General features: G+C 44.5%; 1 protein-coding gene across 1 annotated transcript; it reads right to left on the reverse strand.

The window, feature by feature from the left end:
* Window positions 1-1,475: 1,475 nt before the first annotated feature.
* Window positions 1,476-20,724, reverse strand: VAMP8 (vesicle associated membrane protein 8). Its single transcript, XM_054997192.1, has 3 exons — window positions 20,505-20,724; window positions 4,618-4,785; window positions 1,476-2,674 (listed from the first exon to the last, which is right to left on the reverse strand). Exons 1-3 carry the CDS (start codon window positions 20,505-20,507, stop codon window positions 2,531-2,533), a joined length of 315 nt encoding a protein of 104 aa, XP_054853167.1. The 5' UTR covers window positions 20,508-20,724; the 3' UTR covers window positions 1,476-2,530.
* Between the last annotated feature and the right edge of the window lie 366 nt (window positions 20,725-21,090).

Below are 21,090 nucleotides of genomic sequence, written 5' to 3' on the forward strand. Positions count from 1 at the left end.
CTAACTACTCATCAGCCACATCGAACAAGCTCATCATACTTGTAAGAAGTTGCATTTGGTGGACTGCACTCAAGAACAATGAGATTACGGCTTTAAAATGGAAAAGATTTTTTCACACTTCAGCGGTTATACCTTCAGCCATTATTGCACACCAGCAAGGTAAGCAGGTTTTATTTTAAGAGCAAAGAAGATTCTCAATCTCCTCCCACCCACTTCATATATTTGAATACTAATATTAAAGACCTGAGAGTCAGAGATTGGCAATACCATAGTGGGGCCTTCACAGAGCAGGCACGGCCTTCCTCTCACAGCTTGAGCAGTTTGTTACCATGTTTCAGCTCTCTTCTGGTTTTGCTTTAGCCTGCAGGTGGTTTGTGTAGATACAAAACAACAACATGGTATTGGCTTCAAAAGAAATAGATCCACTGCTGGCAGCTATCGTTTCACAGCCAGCTTGGAGATATCAGTCAGGCCTGCACTAGAAAACATGCCCATAAAATTAGGCTTGAAGAGTTTTCCAGGCCCTTACTTATTCCTTCTTAAGAGACTTAGGAAAAGATCTTTGCATTATACCCATTTTACAGATAGGCAACTGAACCTGATCGATAGATTTGTCCCAGCTCTCCAAATTCACTAGATGCTGAACCCAGGTTGCCCAGATGTGTCCAGCTGTTGAGTCCCAGATTCACCTACAGCCTTGACTACAACTCTTCCTTTTGATCCAGGGGTCCCACACTTGCTTCTAAATGAAGTTGTTGGGCCCTGTGCCATCAACTAGAATTCCAACACTTGGACAAACCCCAACTTAACGTTTTCTATTCTGTTTGTGTCTGCAAAAATGCAACCAGATGTTACTTGAAGCTTCCTGGTTCCAGACCAAAAGAAACAAAAGAACAAATGCATCTCTGTGTCCTCTTTCCATGAACCATGGACAGAGGGTAGGAACAGGCCTCATTACGGGTTCTTTTGTTTGCCTCTCAATGTTGTTAGAGGCATTTTAAAAGCAAAACCATAATCCTGATCAGCGTGGATCTTTCCTTTAATTTTATAGAAGTAGGGAGGTGAAAAGAACTTCAAAAGAACAGGCAGGCGATTCCAGCTGTGCTCAGATCTATAGCTTCAATATGCCTTCCATGGGAAGCAAAGCACAGCAATGGAGAGAATAAACCATGAACCAGGAAATGCCTGATTTAGTGTCACTTGAGCTTCAAGCATCCTAGAGAGCTGCAGGCAAGCTTCTCTTTACAAGCCTCACTTCTCACTTGACATTGTGGGGACAATGTTCCTGACCTGTCCTACCTGGCAGTGGCAAGTGTGTGAAATTATTTAGAAATTCAAGAACAGACTCTGAAATAATGTACAAGAAGCACCCCGAATGCTTCAAGGAATTTTTTTTTAAAGAATCAACACCACCCATACAAATATTAGTAGACACAATACCAAGCTAGAGCTACAAAATCAAAGTCAGATGCAAATTTCTTCTAAACAGACTTCTGTATTAGCCAGCGACCTATATATACATTTATTACAGCTACCAAATCTTTGCTGAAGGTAGGGATGGGGTGGGGGGAGATATCCATTACAGTGAAGACTTCTAAAGAATCAGAAAAGCTTGGTCAAGGAAGGCAATCACAGTAAAAACTCAAATCAAGAGAACAGCATATTTTCTTGAGGGGGTCAGGGACTGAAAAACAAAGAGGAACACTAAAAAAAAAATGCCTTTCTCCCAGGAGAACCAGGTAATTGCAACTCTGGGAGAAACACCTGCTCTTTCCATGCTTAAGATCAAGATCCAGGACTCTATGCAGCTCAGGAGGAAGTAGGAATTCAAAACACATTTAAGAAAGAGAGAAAAAACCCATCATCTTGCATTTTTTAAAAGTGGCCTAACCAAAGATTTTCCCCATAATTGTTCATAGGAGACTAGAAGACAGATACATATCAGTAATGCCCTCCCATTTTATTTCTGAAAGACAGAAATCCTCCCCTATTCCATGACACTATAATTACAGCAACTCTGTACACATACCCCAACCCCCCTACAAGATTTCGGATATTAGATCTACACATGGGCCTTCCAGTAAGGAATGAGAAAAGATTATGACCCCTCGAATCAGAAACTTAGCATGCCAAGGGGGAGGTGTGAGGAAGGGGGAAAGAACTGCTTGACGGAGACCTGCATCAAGATTAACAGCTTGCACAGAAACCAAGATCTGTACCCTGTGGTTCAGTGAGGCCCAGGCAGCTTTGGAATCCTAGGCTCGGGGCAAGAGAAGTTTTTACTGCCTAGTAGTGCAACTTGTTATTGTTGTGAGGCCAAGGAAAGGAACAGTGGAGCAGCAGGGAGGGTGATAGGATACCCCTCTGCACAATGTGGAAACAAGTGAGGTCAGCATCCTCAGGGTATGCCCCAAACCCTTTGACGGTGGCACTCGGCCAAGTGGTTCAGTGGGAGGTTTCAGCTAGTAAGGGGAAAGGTGGTACAGAAGATACAGGGGCAACAGAGAACATCCAAGGGCAGGAAGAAGGCTTAAGTTTTAATTGTGCCAGTAGCAAAGAGGATAATCAGAATGAGGATGATAGCAACAATGACACAGATTATGGCGATCATCTTGACGTTCTTCCACCAGTACTTGCGCGCCACCTTCTGCGAGGTAGTCTTGAAATGTTCTGACTGCAATGGAGATCAAATAATAGGTCAATTACTAACATGGGAAGAAAAAGCACCCCCCCCCCCCACACACATTAGGAAAGAATCAACAGCAATGGATCTCTTGGGAGAGTCTCATTCACCAGGAATTAGGCAGAAGGGTTCATGGGCGGGGTGGGGGGGTGAATGAAGTCCTCCTTCATCCAGTAATGACCCCATAGCACAAAATGTGGTGATGCTGGCTACTGGATTTGCAGTGCAATTCCAAGCAGTTAATACCTTTCAGACCCGCTGAAGCCAATAGGTTTAGACAAGTATAGCTTTGCTTAGGATGGCATTGTCCATAGAGGACAGAGCTTGCAGTGCTATAAGCCATGATGCCTTTCAGACATATCTTGCTTCCAAATACTGATGCTTGGTGGTTTCTTGGAAACACAGGGTTGGTTGACACAGACGTGATTAGTTTAATTTATTTAAAACATTTATTATCCACCTTTCTACCTTATGACACTTAAGGCAGCTTGCAACAGACTTTAAATGCATCTTTGCTCTGATCCAATGTTGTGTTTGCAAACTGAATTAGTCAGACATGGTCTCTTCCCTTTGCACCTTTCAGGTGAAGACTTGTGTTTGCTTCTTCAGATGCGGCCACAGTAAAAGAGGACAGGCTTGGGAAGAGCACATCCTAATACAGATTTACAGAATTTGGTGGCTATTAACAGCACCTCTACTGTGAGGCTTCCCAGCATCAGGTTGTCAGTTGTGGCTATGGGTATTCTGGTACTGTTTTACCCCTGTCTTTCCTAGAGGTTCAGTTAAGTCACTATGACATCAGCTTCCGCTGAAGAAGCCTTCATATAAAAGAGACTCTTGTAAGCATACAGGATGAATGGATGGACAATGGGCAAATTCCACAGCAGTATCTGTTCAGCCCCTTTTTACCACAGCCTTTGAGCACAGTGAAAAACCAATGCATATACAAAAGGTGTTTTTACTGCCATATGCAAATTGCTATTCAGCTTCACAAATTCTAGCAGGACCACTCCGAATCCATTGGGAGTCCTTTTTCTCACTCTTTTTATCAACTTCATTTTCCCATCCTGTGTAATCAAAACTACAGGGAAAGAAAAGCAGCAACACTCCCCACACACCCCTAGAGTTTTAGAGGACAACTAAATGCCACATCTTTTGACCAGGACTGTTTGGAAGGTCCGCCACAGCAGATACCTGGTGGATGATGACATTTTGTTTTGTGTTGCGATCCGGGACAAACTCACAAGCTGCTGGATCTGTTGCCAGGGAAAAGGCTTAGGTGGCAATGAATGCTGCAGCAGAACAAAAGCCAGAGCCAGAGCATGGCCAGGGCCTTCTGAGCTTTGCAGTCAGGCGCACAAACAGCCCAACCAGTCCGCTCTGCCTGCCAGTATCTGGCACTCTCAGAAGATTCCGTGACACTAATCCATCTCTCCCCATCCCATCCCATCCCATCCCATCCCATCCCATCCCATCCCATCCCAACCCCTACCATTTTACTGGTCACATGGCAGAAGCAGATCCCCAGCGCTGGTTTCCTGATTTCATCTGGCCCCACTCCTAGAGTCTCTCTCGTTATCAAAGGCCCACACTGGCACCAAGAATGCCACACCACGGGTACATCATGCAGTGTAGGTAGATTGGCATGTACTTTTCAGATCAGTGGGGTGGGGCATTTGGCTGTATGTCAGGTGGTGCAAATCCCACTCAGTTTATACAGAAAGGCTAAGGGGTATCCTTCCTCTTTAAGGCTCCACACTGCTGTAGGAAGTGGCAAAATCTTTCCCTTCCTTTCCATGGCCACCAGCAGCTTGGATACTCCATAAGAAACCTCCACCTATCCAACCCCCCCCCTTCTTAGAGGGGCTCACGTCCCACTTTGACTGCTGCAGCCTCATTGCCCTCCCTCGCCCCCGCCCCATCTCAGAGCTCACCGTAGCCTCTAGGTCCTCTGTCTTATTGCGTAGGTGGTCAAGATTCTCGCCCCTAGCCAGGATCCGCTCCACATTTTGTGTCATTATGTTCTTTACGCCTTCCACCTCATTCTGGAGGTTCTTCACCTGGTTGTTGGCCATCCCAGGGCCACTTTTGCTGCCAGGCTCCTGTGGAAAGAAGGAACAAGGGATAAGCAAGCGCAGAGGGCAACAGGGTGATCTAAAACATTTTTGTGTTCATTACAGAAAATCCAAAGGGCTCCCACACAAAGTAACAAATGTGGGACATAATCCAGTGGGGAACGCAGGGGGGGGGGGGGGGAAGCAGAAGCTGCACATAGCTCTAGAGGATTATCCTCATGACTCCAATCTGTCCATTTCTCACTCTGCCACCCTAAATGGTGGTCAGATTTTGCCAGTGATATGGCTGATCCATGGAAAGGGTACCCATGGAAGGAAAATGAAATGTATTTGCATAAATTACAAGCATATAAGAACAACAACAACAAAAGGAAAAAGAACTGAAATCAGTCAGGCCGCCTGACATAAATCTGATCAAGAAACCTTGCAACAGGCTCGAAGTGATTATTCTTTTTGAACTTTTGAATTCTGCCTCCCCTCCTATATTTACCCTTCCTCCAGCCTTCTCACCCAGCCAGATGTTCCACAAGATTCTTGCATGCAGTTGCAGCCTGCTGCTGTGTGCAAAGACTAGTTGATCCCACTCTTTGTCTATCTTGCTCAGGGCAGATATGTGGCACCCCCCTCCACCACTTTATCTGGACAGCCCTGTGAGGTCAGGCAGACAGACAAGTAAGAACTTTTCTGTGGTTAATTGGTATTTGAACCTAGGTCTTCACACTCCTAGTCTCACATTGTAACCACTGTGCCACCCTGGCTCTCTGAACCTACTGATCTGCAGCAATTCTTTCAGAAATGAAGCTCCTAAAGGATAGCATTAGCATATCTACATGAGTGACATGGTGTGGCGAGGGTGGAATGCCAACACAAGCTAGATATAATCCTTCTCTCAACCACCGCACTGGATGCTTTATAAAGATTTTTTTTAGATCAAAAGAGAATAGATACCCTGAATCTCAAACAACATTCCACTGTGAATGAATAAATATTCCCCAAGATCCATATCCACTTTTGACGTAAAAAACCTTTAAATAGAGGGCCTAAATTACATTTAATAAGAAAGCACAGCATTATTAAGTTGCCATTCACAATCTTTATGGTGTCATCAAAGTATATGATAACCCAAGGGCCACACTGGAACACACCAAGGCAGGTTCCTTCTAGTCCAGCACCGTTCCCTACAGCAGCCAACCAAATGCCCTGAAAGACCCACCGACATAACACAGTTGCCAAAGCCTCCCCAAAGTTGTTGCCTCCCATCCCGCACCACTGTATTCAAAGGTACACTACCTCTGAACAGGATGTGCCTTTTCACCATCATAACTAGTAGCTGTTGCTGGTCCTGTCCTCCACAAACTGGTCTAATCCCTTTCTCAGGCCACCTATGCTGGTGGTTATCACTGCAGCCCCTGGCAATAAGTTCGACAAGTTAATTATCAGCTGTGCAAAGTAGTACTATCTTTTGTTGGTCCTGAATGTGTACATGATGCTTTATCAAAGTAACACAATCCCCACCCAACCCCCGCCCAAATCCCCCAGGTTCCTGCCTCAAAGAACTTGGAATCTCTAAATTATGAGCTCAAAGAGAAAACATGGAGGAAAGAAAAGGCATGGGAGGGTAGGTTGTGCAAAGGCGGCTGTGTGTATTAAGGCTCAGTTTTGGTTGGAGTAAAGATTAAAGAGGTTACTGAAAGCTTCGTGGGTTTTTAGAAGAGATTAGAAGGAAGACCAGACATAGCAGCTGTGTTGCTACACTGGTTGTGCATTATATTCCACTCTATTTTATTCCTACTTTTAATATCCATTGCAGGTTATTTTTTCCCCTTTTCCTTCTTTTAATCAATTATACGTAAATATATAAACAAGATTAATAACAAAAACAAATCAAAGCACAAACGAAGCACCCTACCTCCTGCACTTCTGCAAGGGAGATACTGTGGAGGACAGTTTCAGGGACAGACATGCCCTTGTGGAAGTGAGGAAGTCAAAACTATTGGGCATATTCTATTGTTTTGCCCTTTTTATCCTGATCTCGGACATCATTTTATTTCCCCTTTACTTCAAAAACAAAATGCCAGATAGATCTATGGAAATATATACAGCCCTTCTTCTTCCAGACCATGAGCCTTTGATCATGGATTCTGATTACGGCCAAATTCTGTGTAGCTGCCAGAGCTCAACACAGTTCTATATTAATTAACACATTGCGCTAATGGACTATATTTGTTCTTTCTTACACTGTCATTTCTTTTTGTATCAATGCTGTTATTGTATTTCTCTGCAGTTGACCAAAATAAAATAATTCAATAATTATAGCATTACTCTAATCCATCACACAAGACACTGAAAAAAAATATAAGGTTGTGTTTCATTTTGATATTTAGCACTCTACTACACAATGAAAAGAGCCAATTTCTCAGTACATTTACTATATTGGGAGTTAACTCTCATTCTCCTGTAATATGTTGATTTTGAGCATTCTTAGAGCAATCTTTCAAATCCTTTTAACACTATTCTGCTAATGCTGGTGTATTAACTTTCTTCCAGTAAGAACCAATAGAATTTGGGCAGTGGTCACACAAAATTAAAATCTACTTCTTCCTCTGTTTCTTTTACTTGGCCCTTTAGGACATTGGAAGTTATGCTTAAAAAAACATGAATAAAACAGTGTTACAAGAAAAATATAGGAGTCAGAGACACAGAACATACTTCAAGGTCAGAGATTAAACAAATATGCAGTTTAACAATTCAAACTGCCACTCGTGTGAACAATGAATAATGAAGTGAAAACATTTGTCGTCACCCCCACTCAAAGATGCTGCAATAATAAAATCTCAGCTCTTGCTCAACAGCTCCACATAATTGTTTTCTTTGTAATTTGCAAACTCAGTTTCTCAGAAGAAGGGATAAGAAGTCATGGAATGCAAGTTAACCCAGCCAGCCTCTCTCTCTTGCCAGCAGCACCCAGCAGAAGAAGCTGCAGAGCTCTGTAATACAACCTTTCGGCCACAGAAGTAGCCTTGCTTTCTGATTTTAAGACTGCAGGTATACCCAACTCTTATACCCCAAAAAAGAGAATGAAATTGCCACCAATGTTCTGTATGAGTCAAAACAAGCCCTAAGCAGTGACTCGTGCAGAGAGGCAACAAGAAGACTAGATAATCCTGCCAAGTTTCTGCATCAGGTGTGAGTGATCATTCAATCACAAAATCAAAAAGAGTCCAGTAGCACCTTTAAGACTAACCAATTTTATTGTAGCATAAGCTTTCGAGAATCAAGTTCTCTTCGTCAGATGCCTGATATCTCTGTATCAGGCATCTGACGAAGAGAACTTGATTCTCGAAAGCTTATGCTACAATAAAATTGGTTAGTCTTAAAGGTGCTACTGGACTCTTTTTGATTTTGCTACCACAGACTAACACGGCTAACTCCTCTGCATTCAATCACAAAGTCCCTCAACAGAGGCTGACTGAAACAAGGCAAAGCCAGAGACATAAAATATACAGAAACTTTGCAGACAGGCTCTTTCCTGGGTGAAAACATTTGGCCCACAGAAGCCAAACTGAATCTATTTTAGCACATATTATACTTGGGAACCCTTGTACGATGCAAAATAAATTTCAAAACATCCATCAACGCGCTAAAAGTAGATTGCAGCTGAATTCCACCAACAGCCCAACCTATATCTGTTGACCAGCACATGCTTTGAGTTAAAACTAGAGATAGGCATGAACCAGAAAAAAACCCAAACCGTGCAGTTTGTGGTTCATCGCATTTCACGAAGCACGAACCATGAACTTTTACAAACCTACCCCAGTTCATGAACTGGTTTGTTTGGTTCATGAAAACATCACATCCAGGTCAGCAAATCGTCAGCAGGTCACTACCGGGCCAGCAGAAGGTCTGCAGGAAGTCCATCCCCTGTTGCCTAGGAAACTGATTGATCGGCACCAGGCTGTCTGCAGTGACGAACCAAAAATGAACCAAGTGATCCAGCCTAAAGTTCGTGGTGGTTTGTCAGAAATGGGCTCTGACAAACCACTGGGTCGCGAACCACGAACCGGCCTGGTTCATCATGAACTTTGGTTCGTATTTCGGTTCGTGCCCATCTCTAGTTAAAACACAAGTAGGTTTGGAAAATGTAATCCCTATTTTTATTGGGTCTTGCAATTCATATTACGCAGTAAAAGGTACCCCAAAAACACAGGATATAGCGTATTTGTTAAATGGGATGCCTATATTTGGTTTTTGCACCCAGTTAGATCCCTCCTCCAATATCTCCTACCTGGCCAAATTCAAATTCCGCAGAGGCAATGAAATTTCATTTCTACATCTCTCCTTGGCCTGAAAGTATCACCTTCAGACGATAGTCAAGACGGCATGATGACGAAATGTCTCAACAAAGACCACCATTAGGCCTAGAAGCAAGGAACCTCAAATTCAAGCAACTTCTGCAAAGAGCATTCAATGGCTGCCAAAACTCTGAACTCAAATGTGCTAGCTAAAGGCTAAGGGCCCTAACTCCCATTTCCAGACACATCAAAAGCACCCAATCCAGGGGTTTAGAGACATTTGCCTCTTACACACAAGTTGCTTGCCCTAGCTTGGATGCTATGGGGAAGCATTCCCCCCTCCAGGTTTCCCACAACATTGTGCTGCTTCTATGCACCTCTTGTTTTTCCTGCAATTTTTCTCACAAATGTTTTGCTGTGATGTTTTAGGAAAATTCATAGTAAAGCTGGGGTGGCACCCCTGAGGACAGAAAACCCCAGCTGTCCCATCTCTCCTTCATCTGCACTATTTTCTTTACTGTAGACACCCACAGCAGCTTTTCCCCTTCTGTCTAGCAGATTCTCTGAATTCTCAGTTTTCATTTTTAAAAAGGGTCTCTAGACCCTTTTGTTGTGGAGAAAGCGTAACACTGCAACAAAAGGAGCTACAGTTACTTTCTTCAAAATGAAAGCTGGGAATTCAGATAACCTGAGCGACAGATTGTTATAATGCTATAATATTCAAGTATCAATTTTAAAAAAAATTGGAAAAGCCCCTACTGATTGAGGAGAGGGGCCAAAATAACCACTGCCAGGGAACCAGGGCAGAGAAAGTGTAGGGAAACCAGCCATTTGGATGCCCCTTGTTGCTGTGCCGTATTAGCAACCGTAGTACCACCAACCATACAAACTTGTTTCTGCGTGGAACACACTGCCATCTAAACTATGCCTTTGCTGAGAAGGTGGGCAATATTTGTTTTCCAGTGTCAGATATGTTGTGCAGGTATTGGGAACCGGGGAAAAATCCTGAGCAGATTCCCCAGCTGGAGTCTCTCTGTGTTACACACACACTCACTTACATAAATAACCCCCATCCCTCCACGAAGTCAGTCAAGTATGCTAGGCATCTCCCAGAACCAGCAAAACTACTCTCTTCAGTTGCCAATAGAACGCACAGCATAGATGACATTTGGCCTTAAGAGAACAAGGGTGTGCAAAAGTCAGCACACGGCTCAGAATTAACACATCTTACGTTAGGGCTGACACCTACCTCGTACCTGACCTTGATTTAAATAGGTCACTTCACCCAGAGCATCCTCCTCTGTAAATATCAAAGTTAGCGTACAATACTATAGGCCACAGGGCACAGGAAGGAATCTTTTAACATTGGGAAGCATCCGGGCTTCCCGAGGGCCTTTATTTTAGGATGTTTTGTCTGGCAACCCAACAGATGAGCGCACACAGGCAAGAAAGAATACTGCACAGACAAGGCTTCAAAGCCTTGGAGCATCTTTGTCTTGTAGGAGGCTATGGGTTTAAAATCCTGACTTGGACAGCCTAGGCAAGTCTGATCTTGTCAGATCTCAGAAGCTTGGCAGGTTTGGCCTGGGTTAGGAATTGGGTGGGAGACCTCCAAGGAAGACCAGGGTTGCTATGCAGAGGCAGGCAATGGCAAACCACCTCGGTTCATCTCTTGCCTGGAAAACCACAGTAGGGATCACCATATGTCAGCTATGACTTGATGGCACTTTCCACCACCATGGATTGAAAAGCGTTGCTGTCCCACCTTTCCAGCCAAATGATAGAAATATTCAAATAGACACATGGAATCCACTAAAGACACAAAACAATCCCAAAACAAAAAGCACCAGCCAGAAAAACATGACTTCTGAAAAATAAACTAAATAGATACAAAGCATCATTTCACTTCCCAAAAGCCTTCTGTAAAACTCCAAAGCTGACATCAAGGATACCTGATTTCAACCAAGAGTGAGAGGGAATTGTCAGCAGAAATGAAGCAGGCCTGGGTATAAGGTAATACTACCTACTCTGGATTTAATTGACTCTTATTACTTTGGGTAGCATCTGAAATTTACCCCAAATATTTTTAAATATACAAACTGTAATAAGGTGCTTCTTACTACTCTTAACCTGTAAGGGAACTGGGTTTCTCATTGGCATTTGACATTATTTAGGATAGATCTGGGGTGGCTTCTGTATTTTAAAGAACGAACAGAGAATGGAGGACACAAATACAGCTTCCTAGAGAACGTGCTGTAATTCAACACCTCAGCAATAAAGTTAAGCTAATTGCCTGTCTGCATCCCATAGAAAATCATGGCCTGAAAAAAATCTGTATTCTACCCTTCTATCTTTTAAAATTTTGCAACATTCAGTATGACAAAGAGTTCTGGCGAGCTCAAAAGCTTGCACAATTTTTTGTGTCAATTTAGGTGTTCCTAATAAAAGGTATTACATGGATTTCATTCTTGGTTTTTGGATTAACTCCCAAAAAAAGTAGCAAGGGAACAAGGAGAACCTCCATAGGGAAACCATTCCACAGCCTTGGAATCATGAGAGAGATTATACTTCTGACGCCTCATCTGATCTTAGAATTTGCTATCTCTGCCTTCAGCTAATAAACCTGCAACAGATCATTTGGCAGCACCAGATTTCCACGAGTTATCTACAGCACGGTAGCATGTTCTACCCCTCCCCCCGCTAGAATCCTCACGGTCTACCAACATATGCGTATTTTAACAAAGCAACAGCACATACGCAGGATGGTCTTACGATAGCCTGAGTATACAGTCTTGGAGTTGCAAATTTTAAAAAGAAACACCCTGCTGCATGAGACCAAGGTTCAGTCTAACCAAAGCTGGTATTCTTAGCATCAGTTCTAGCAGCCAAAGGAAACTGGCCAGTGTTCCATTACCTGGCCTCCGCCTAGGGAACAGAGGCTCACTCAGAGATGGACAACTACTGTACTCTCAGGGCCATTCTATTCTCCAAATACTAGCCTGGAAAACTGGAATTCTCAAACCATCACAAGGCTAGCCAGGTTCTAAAACAGCAGAAAGTATTTTTCATGAACAAGAGCTCATGCGCTCACATAGTTGGAGGTGGTCAGTTAGGGGGAAGGAATTAACAAGCCTATGTTCTTCCAAAGACATCCACTGAAATGGCAGATGGGCTGCGGTCTTTGGCTGCCTGCAAATGAAGTAGCAATGTTATGAGAAGTTATGTTAAAGGAACATAAGAGATCTCTTGCTTTTTAAAATGATAATTTGATTAATATTTGATAGGATCACCATGGGCTGAATTGGTAACAGTTGCTGTAGGAAGTTGATCCAAACTAATGGCTGGCATTCAGTTGCCCTTGAATGAAAACGTAGCCCTGAGGGAAGAGCCAGAGACTGCCAGGTCCCGGCTGCCCTGGGAAGGAGAGGGAGAGAAAACACCCCTGATGAAAGTGACAGTTTGGCCTCTTAGTGAAGAAGCTGCACTCAAGAAGAGCCAAGGAAACTTGGCCCAAGTGGAGAAAATGAATGACAGGGCCTGAGAGTCTGGCAGCTGTAAAAGGAACACCAGCAGAAGGGAAAGGATCCCAGTTTCGGCTAGCAACTGCTTCAGTCAAGACTTTGATCTAGCTGCATGACATGGAAAATGGTGGGACTGCATGGGGCAATTTGAGAAATTTTGTTATGCACTATTTTTTTGAATTACCTTCTAACAAAATTTGAACATACCTTTGTTCTTTAATCGTTGAACTAAAATCAATGTTTATTCATTAGGTATTCAAAATCTGATTACTAACAATGCAGTACTGCAGCCCAAGCTCTGCTCATGACCTAAGTTCGATCCTGGCAGAAGCTGGGTTCAGGTAGCTGGCTCAAGGATGACTCAGCCTTCCATCCTTCCAAGGTCAGTAAAATGAGTACACAGTTTCTGGGGGTAAAGTGTAGATGACTGGGGAAGGCAATGGCAAACCACCCCATAAAAAGCCTGCCAAGAAAATGCCGCGGTGTGACATCCCCCCATGGCTCAGTAATGACTTGGTGCTTGCACAGGGGACTACCTTTATCTTTACCTATTCAAAACCTGAGTACTAACAATTAAACATAACCATAGTTAACTCTTTCTTTGAAAGCATCCAGGAACACAATACTCTTTACCAGAAACTACACAATGAGGGAGTCAGAGACTCCCAACTGCTTTTAAAGGACATGATACAAGTAAACTTACTAATGTGTATCAAGGGGATGAAAAGTTACAAGGGTCCTCAACCCTCAGTAGTACTACTGTGGTGGTGGGAGGGGAGAGCCTAACACTTCCTCCCCATCTTCTATTCCTCCCCTAGAAAATACTCCTCTTGCCTGCAATTTTCCCTCAGATGTGTTCCAAAATGGAAAGTGAGGGTTTGGGAGGGGGGGGGGGAGGGAGAAAGAAGAATTTGTAAGAGACCATCAGCTGGCATGAGAGGGAGTTAAGCAGTCCACCTTCAGCCCATCCTCCCTTACAAATGCCCCCTACAACCATAGTATCACTTATGAACCACATATTTGCTGATATAAAGTAAAGACCTATAATGAGATGTTCAATATTTTAAATCAGGGCTTTTTTTCAGCAGGAACGTGGTGGAACGGAGTTCTGGAACCTCTTGAAAATGGTCACATGGCCGGTGGCCCCGCCCCCTGATCTAAACTCCCCTCTGTCTGGTGATCAGGGGGCGGGGCCACCGGCCATGTGACCATTTTCTCCAAGGGCAACCCACTGAGTTCCGCCACCTCTTTTCCCAGAAAAAAGCCCTGTTTTAAATTATGTGCAATGGTGGTGTTAAACCTCTGAATACTACATTAGAGAGTATTGTGGCTTCAGGAGAGCGGCTCTCTGGACCTAACCTTCCTCAAAGGCTTGGCATGAAGATAAAATGACCAGCAGAGAACCATGTATGCCCTCCTGAGCACCTTAGAGGAAGGGCAGGGTAAAAACCTGCTTGGCAGATTTAATTTAATTTATTTATTTATTTAATGTTGTTTATATTCCGCCTTTCTCACTGAGACTCAAGGCAGATTACATAGTGTGAGATTAGTACAATTAGTGGCAAGGACAAGGGCAGGCATTTCCATACACTGTCAAGAACATTTCCATAAACAATGTCATGGAGTAAAAAGATATAAGTTTACAAAGATATAGTATTAGCAAGGATCCGGTATGGGGCTGAGGAATTGCCGAAACAGAACATAATCAATTCTAGGACTTACATAGATAGCTGTCTTTAACAGCCTTAAAGGGTTATATCTCCATAGCACAGTTGATGGAGTGGGGGAGAGTGCTAAGACACATTTTTTTCCTCTCCCCATTGCCTTCTTGACAAGCAAATGGCAACGCCATCCAGCCCATCACGGGGCAGAGTGAAGGCTGGCATTCCCATTCTCCAGGATTCTATGACAGCACACATGAAGCTGCCTTGAGTCAGACCATGGCTCTATCTAGGAGCAGAACTACAAGTGACAAAAGGCACAGATTGGACACTTGTCAGCTTCCCTCAAGTTTTGATGGGAAATGTAGGCAGCTTGGCGGAATGTTGGACAAGTGACAGTTGAAAAGTCCATTGGACAGCAGTTAGAGAGCCAAGCTGCAAGACCAGGATGCCTACATTTCCCATCAAAACTTGAGGGAAGCTGACAAGTGTCCAGTCTGTGCCTTTTGTCACTTGTGGTTCTGCTCTAGGTCAGTCTTGTCTCCTCATTCTGGTAGTGGCTCTCACATCACCTGTTCCCTGGTCCTTTTAACTGGAGATGCTAGGGATTGAACCTGGGACCTACTGCATGCCAAGCAGGTAATCTACCACTGAGCCATGGCTTCTCCCAGCATGCATTCACAATCCACATTCCATTAGTTTTGGGATCCCCCAAAGTCATTTTTCTGTTCTCCAGCATTTCCTTCCTCTTTGGTGATGGCCCCTTTGTAGTACTGTAATCACTAACACAGACACTGAATTTATTGTCTGAGGGAACACCATCTATGTATACTCTCAGATGGATGAAGAGCAACTGTTCAGAAAACCTATTAAATTTGGAGCTGTAGGACTTGGTTTACAGAACAATCTGTGTTAAGGAAACTCTACCATCATACAGCAGATGCCTCAGAGTCTGTGTGTAATATTTTTGTGATTACCACAACCATGGAGTACAGCATGACACTCACAGGAGCATGGAATTAATAACTGCCATTGCCACACTGGAAAGGTGGGGGAAAATAGGTTAATAAATAGAATATTGATAGAAAATAATTAATTATAAGGATTAAATATAAGGATTGAGTAACCAACAATATTTTCTTTCTTTGATAAGATTTGTATAATGCACCAAACTGAATGTCTGAAGGTATAGACGAGTCAAATTGATTGACTATGTGATGAGAGTTATATAGAATTACCATAAAAAGATAGAATGAGTAATATATAGAGAATAAGTCAAATTGTTTGATTTAAATGTGTAAGATTTTTATGGTTTATGATATATAGGTTTATGATATATAGAAATATTTAAAATTGGAAAATGGGATAAATTGTTTATCTAAGATGGAAACAAAGACTTACAGTTTGGGTATATAATAAGAAAAATAGTTAAGGATGTACTGCTTAGTATAATGGAGAATATATATTTGTTTTAGATAGAGGAATTTAATAGAAGTAAGGGAAAAGGGACAAAGGGTTGGAAAACTGTTGGAAGTCAACAAAAGGGGGGGAAAGGGAGGGGGTTAGAAATGAAAAATTTGGGGAAAATTGAATGTAAATGTAAAAATAACGGATTCTAACCCAATAAAATTTTTCAAAAAAAAAAAAAAGGAAAGGTGGGGGAAAATGAGGGGGGCCATTAAGATAGCACCATTAACAAGCGTGACCCTTTATGGAGAAAAAGACGGTATATGTTTGTTCTCTGTGGAGACCATAACGTAACAGGAGAGAAAAGGAGATCAACAGAGACAGAATCTGCCTTTGCTTCTCTTACACAAAGAGTTAGTTTCAGCAGGTGATGGTGTCTAAGAAGCTGTGTCAGCTGTAGGTTTTTGAAGGAAGAAAGAATGGGGACATTATGGCGTTCCAGGCATAAGGAGTAGAAAAGGCAGAGTTGTTGGCAGAATCAGGAGAACTTTGGATGGCTGAGAGCAGTCACGGATGCATCAGGATATAAGAACAGAGAGATAAGAAGAAGCGGGAGGGACAAGGACATGCAGGGCTTTGAAGATAAGGAGCTGTTTATGCTGGATTCAGGAAAGGAAGCCAGCACAGGGATTTAAGGAGGGCATCCCATGGCCCAAGCAATGAGCGAGGTGGATTGTTTTGGCGGCAAAGTTCTAGATACAGGTGAGCAGGCTGAGGAGCCACAATCATAAAGCCAGAAAAAAGGAAAGCATTGAAAGTTCCCACTAAGAGTACAAAGGAAAACAGCTGTAGTTTTGCTACATTGATAAGGATGAGGCAGCCTGAATATGGGAAGCAAAGGGCGAGAGAAATATGGGAAAGGGCGAGAGAAATCCTCACAAAAGCTAAGCATTTATGCCTGTGCTACAACGTGGACAGCAATACTGTTTGTGGATATAAAGCATATATAAGAAGAGTTTTAGATACAGAGTTTGAAACAGCAATATAACTTCCAGACAGATGGGCAGTTGGAGACATGAGAGTGGACGAAGAAAAGCTCAGAGGTAGATTTGAGTGTCATTAGGCATACATGGGCACATGTATTAGGCATACATGTCATTAGGCATACATGGAAAAGAGGTGGTGGAACTCAGTGGGTTACCCTTGGAGAAAATGATCACATGGCTGGTGGCTCCAGCAGCGCAGCGGGCAATCTAAACTCCCCTCTGTCTGGAGATCAGGGGGTGGGGCCACCAGCCATGTGACCATTTTCAAGAGGTTCCAGAACTCCGTTCCACCGCGTTCCAGCTGAAAAAAAGCCCTGCATGGGTACCAAAAACCTTGGGATTTTTGATGGCCAGTATATAGAGAGAGAATAGTAAAAGGCAAGAACAGATCCCCAGGGAACCCCAGTAGAAAATGAGAAAACTGAGGCAGAGATTCCCTCTGTGAAAACACTGAATGAACGATTAGACAAGTAGGACAGGAACAAAAAATGCTGGCATTCATACTCCTTTGGTTCAGAGTACTAGTTCTGGCAGCCTGTAATGCTCACTTCCTGCAAAAGGTAACATGACAGCCCCTACATTTTACCAGATCCAGAGAAAAATTGCTCCTCCCCATACCAACTTACCTGTTACTGCAGAGGCACACAATAGTGAGCTAGCCAGACGGCCTGGAGGAGGGAAGATGCTCCCTGCTGCCTTCCTTTTCTTTCCTGCCCAGCATCTCAGACACACAACATTCTTGTCATCAAGTATGCTCTGTAAAAGTGTCCAAGTCTCATGCAGTTTCCAGGATGCCTGACATTACCCAGAGGGCACATGAATGTGATGTGTCTAAAGAGCCTGGATAGGAAAGACATGAAAAGGAGGGAGAATTTTCCCTCTTGGTGGGCTACATCTAATTCTGCTTGCCTTTGCAGTATCAGCTAAATTGGGATGGGGTATTGGTGCATGCTCTGGAGCACTCCAAACTGGACCTGGGATAACCAACGCTGTTTGCTATTTTTTAAATGGAGTTCTGTGTGCTTGACCCTGACTCCCAAGAGGGAGTTCACCCATCCCTATGGGCAACCAGCTGAGGACGCAGTCACAGAAAGCTCAGGTGTGAAAGGAGTCATGCAGGAGAGTGATCAGTTGTGTCAAAGGCAACAGAGAGAGATCAAGGGGTGTGTGGACAGGGTTGCCTGCTAGGAGATTGCCAGTGGTTTTGGCAAGGGCAGTTTCAGTGAACCAGAGAGGGCAGGAGACAAAACATGGTGAGTCAAGACAACAAGCTGTTGTACTGTTAAAAATTATAAATAAAATATTTTTTTTAAAAAAAGACAAGCTAGAAATACAACAAAGACCCGGTGACTCTAAATAAGGGCAGTGGCGGATTTAACCTTTTTAGGTTAAATCCGCATCTTCCACAGGATTTATTCATTTATGTTATACTCTGTTTTCTTTCCAAACAGCTTACATAGGCGAGACTGGCCTAATGTCACACAGGTGAGCTTCCACATCAGTGTGTGAATCGGAACCTGTAACTACTATACCACAATGGATCACACATGTACAGCCAGCATACAGCCAGTATGTGGGGGGGGGGAGACCCACAGAGTTACTGCTCCAGCAGTACTTTCGCACAGAGCACCACACTGCCTCCTGGGTTCAGCCTCCCACACAGCCACAGACTCCCTAAATGGAACCTGGACAGGTCTTTCCTTCCTATCAGTTTCAGTTCTCCACTTTTACAGATGCTACACATACTGTGTTGTTGTGAGGACAATGAGGAACAAAAACTATGAAGAGCCTTGCAACAGTAGATGGAAGAGGAGGGATGCACATTCAAAGTTAATCAAAAGGCGAAGGAAAGTGGGGGAATCATTCTCCCCTATTTCACACTGGGATAGAAAGAAACATCTGAAAACCTCATCTATTTGGTCAGATTCCAGTCACGTTGATGAAGAGTTCAGGCTATACAGTGTGGCATTCACTGACCAAGGAAAGGACATTAATTTAGAGGGAACAATCCCCTATCAAGAATGACCACCTACTTAACTATAACCAAGGCACAACTGAGCTTTGGGCTTCAGGAAAAGCTGAACGTAGCCTTGATGAGATTTATTACTTCATTTATACCCCACTTTGGCCCCAATGGGGATCCAAAGTGGCTTATAACGTTCTTCCCTACTTCATTTTATCCTCACAACAACCCTGTCAGGTAGGTTAGGCTGAGAGAGTGTGACTGGCCCAAGGCCACTCAGAAAGCTTCCATGGCAGAGTGGGGATTCAGTCCCAGGTCTCCAAGATGCTAGTCTGATACTTTAACCACTACATCACTCTGGCCGGATGGCAGCTCTGAATACAAATTGCAAGTTCTCAATAATTTCCTCTTTAACTTCTTTAAAGTTTCTAGCGTCCCAGCTGCAAAGCCCTGCTTCAAAGCATGCAGCCAAGGGCCAGTGAATGTCACAAGCCAAACTGCAAGTCAGAATTTACAACTCCTGGCTTCTTCCTTATCAAGTGTGCTTCATTTGCATAAAACTTCTGCAGGCAACAGAATTCAGCTTCTCACCACACAGAACTTTGGCTTTCTTTGATGCACAACTCAGAAGTACCAAACAAAGCAAGCTGAACACACATCAACACCCAATCACCATTTTATGTGCTAAATTCAGAGGAAACTTCCATGTTCCAATTAGTTTATCTAACATCAACTTGGGTGGGTGTGTTTGTTAACCCCAACTAAGCAGAAGAGCAGCTTATAGACCAACTAGATTTCCAGGGTATGGGCTTTCGGGAGCTTTCACCCTGGAAATCTAGTTGGTCTTTAAGGTGCTACTGGGCCCGACTCTTGCCCTTCTGCAGACCAACAGGGCTATCTGCCTGAAACTACCTGAATATGCAGGGCTCTGCAGAGATTCAGGAAACCCTGCGCAACTGCAAAAAATACACTAGGCAAGGGTTTCGGACCCAGTTCCAGCACTCTCCGAACCCCAACTTTCATTAAGGAAAAGGATAGAGTTTCTAGCCCTCGAGATCTGCTTGAATGGTCCCCACAAACCAAAAACTGATGGAGGGGGGTAGATTCCAGAACCCTGAGCAGAGCCGTACTATCCATAAGACTAACTAGGCTGAAGCCTAGGGGCCCCGCAGGGACTAGGGGCCCATCAATTTTCTTTGCTGAGGCACTGTTTACTTGCGCCCTAGGACTCCAATGGTTAAAGGCACTTTACGCTGTGCACCATAGCAATACGTGTACCTATATATTTATTCATATATATACTCTCATAAGTATATGTGAATAGAATTCTTCAGGAGACCCTCAAAATGGATATAGGGCTATGTACTGTGGTCTAGTACCAAGGATACCAGGCTCAGGCTGTCAGCTGTAGTGGGGTGAAAGACTGAAGTGCGGAGGGGTCCCGAAATACCTGCAAGTCTAGGGGCCCGGCCATGGGTTAAGACGGCCCTGACCCTGAGCACCTCCAGTCCTCAGTACTCTCAAGCTGCCCGACAAAGCAGGCCAACCCTTGGAATCCGGAGCCCAGCCCGGCGGAGCAGAGAGAGAACAACAAAAGCGTCTCGTTCGCAGCGCCGCCGGGAAGGAAGAGACTTTCCCTCCAAGGGGCCGGCAGCGACTCCAACGCCACAGACGGAGCTCCGATGCCCAACTGAGTCGAGTCTGGGCACAAGCCAAGAGCCTCCCGTTGGGTAGGGACACCTGCAGGCACAGTTGGGAAGGGGGGGGGGAACGGGGGCCCCTTTCCCCGCTACACGTCCGGCCGGGAGGCACGAAGAGGGCGCGCGGCGCAAGATGGATCCCCTAAGCGGACTCACCATGGGCCGTCGTCTGTTGGCTCGTCTCGGAGGCCCCCCGGCAGCCGCTCCCTGGAACTTTGCTGCTGGTCTGAAACTTCCTGCTTCCTCGTCCTCCCCGCAGGTGGCCCTGGGCGGGCCCGGCCGCCTCCACCCCGCTTCCGCTTAAAGCGCCCCGTCGGGTTTCGCTCCCGGCTGCAGGCTGCGGCTGCTCGAGCAGGGGGGCCGCCTGGGACGTCTCCTTGGCTGGGGAGGGAAGAGAAGACGGGGCTGGCGAGGCGCCTGGCGGAGGCTTCCCAGCAAGCTCCGTGTGCAAAAGACTGCGCCCCGCGCCCCGGGATCCCGAGCCCCTAGAGCGGGAAGATCGTTTCAGCCAGGGGGGAAGCCGGGCAGGCCTGCAATAGAAGAGCAAGATCCGAGGCCAGCGGCACCTAAAAGGCCGACTGGATTTCCAGGGCAGGCGCTTTCGAGAGTCAGAGCTCCCTTCGTCAGATATATTCAGAAGTACAGGAGGAGTAGAAAGTTCTCCTAAGCAAGCCCCAGGGCTGGACAAGGGAAAGGAAGCGAAGCGTCCAGCAAAGAGCAGGAACCTCACAAGAGTAACGCT

This window comes from Eublepharis macularius, chromosome 14 (genome assembly GCF_028583425.1).
Source record: "Eublepharis macularius isolate TG4126 chromosome 14, MPM_Emac_v1.0, whole genome shotgun sequence".
In the NCBI taxonomy this organism is placed as follows: Eukaryota; Metazoa; Chordata; class Lepidosauria; order Squamata; family Eublepharidae; genus Eublepharis; species Eublepharis macularius.

Excerpts from the sequence above, each read along its gene's own strand:
- VAMP8 (XM_054997192.1), bottom strand. Across the intron at positions 2,675-4,617 it reads CAGAGGACCTAGAGGCTACG|TCAGAACATTTCAAGACTAC; the intron begins GTGAGCTCTGAG and ends TCTCCATTGCAG.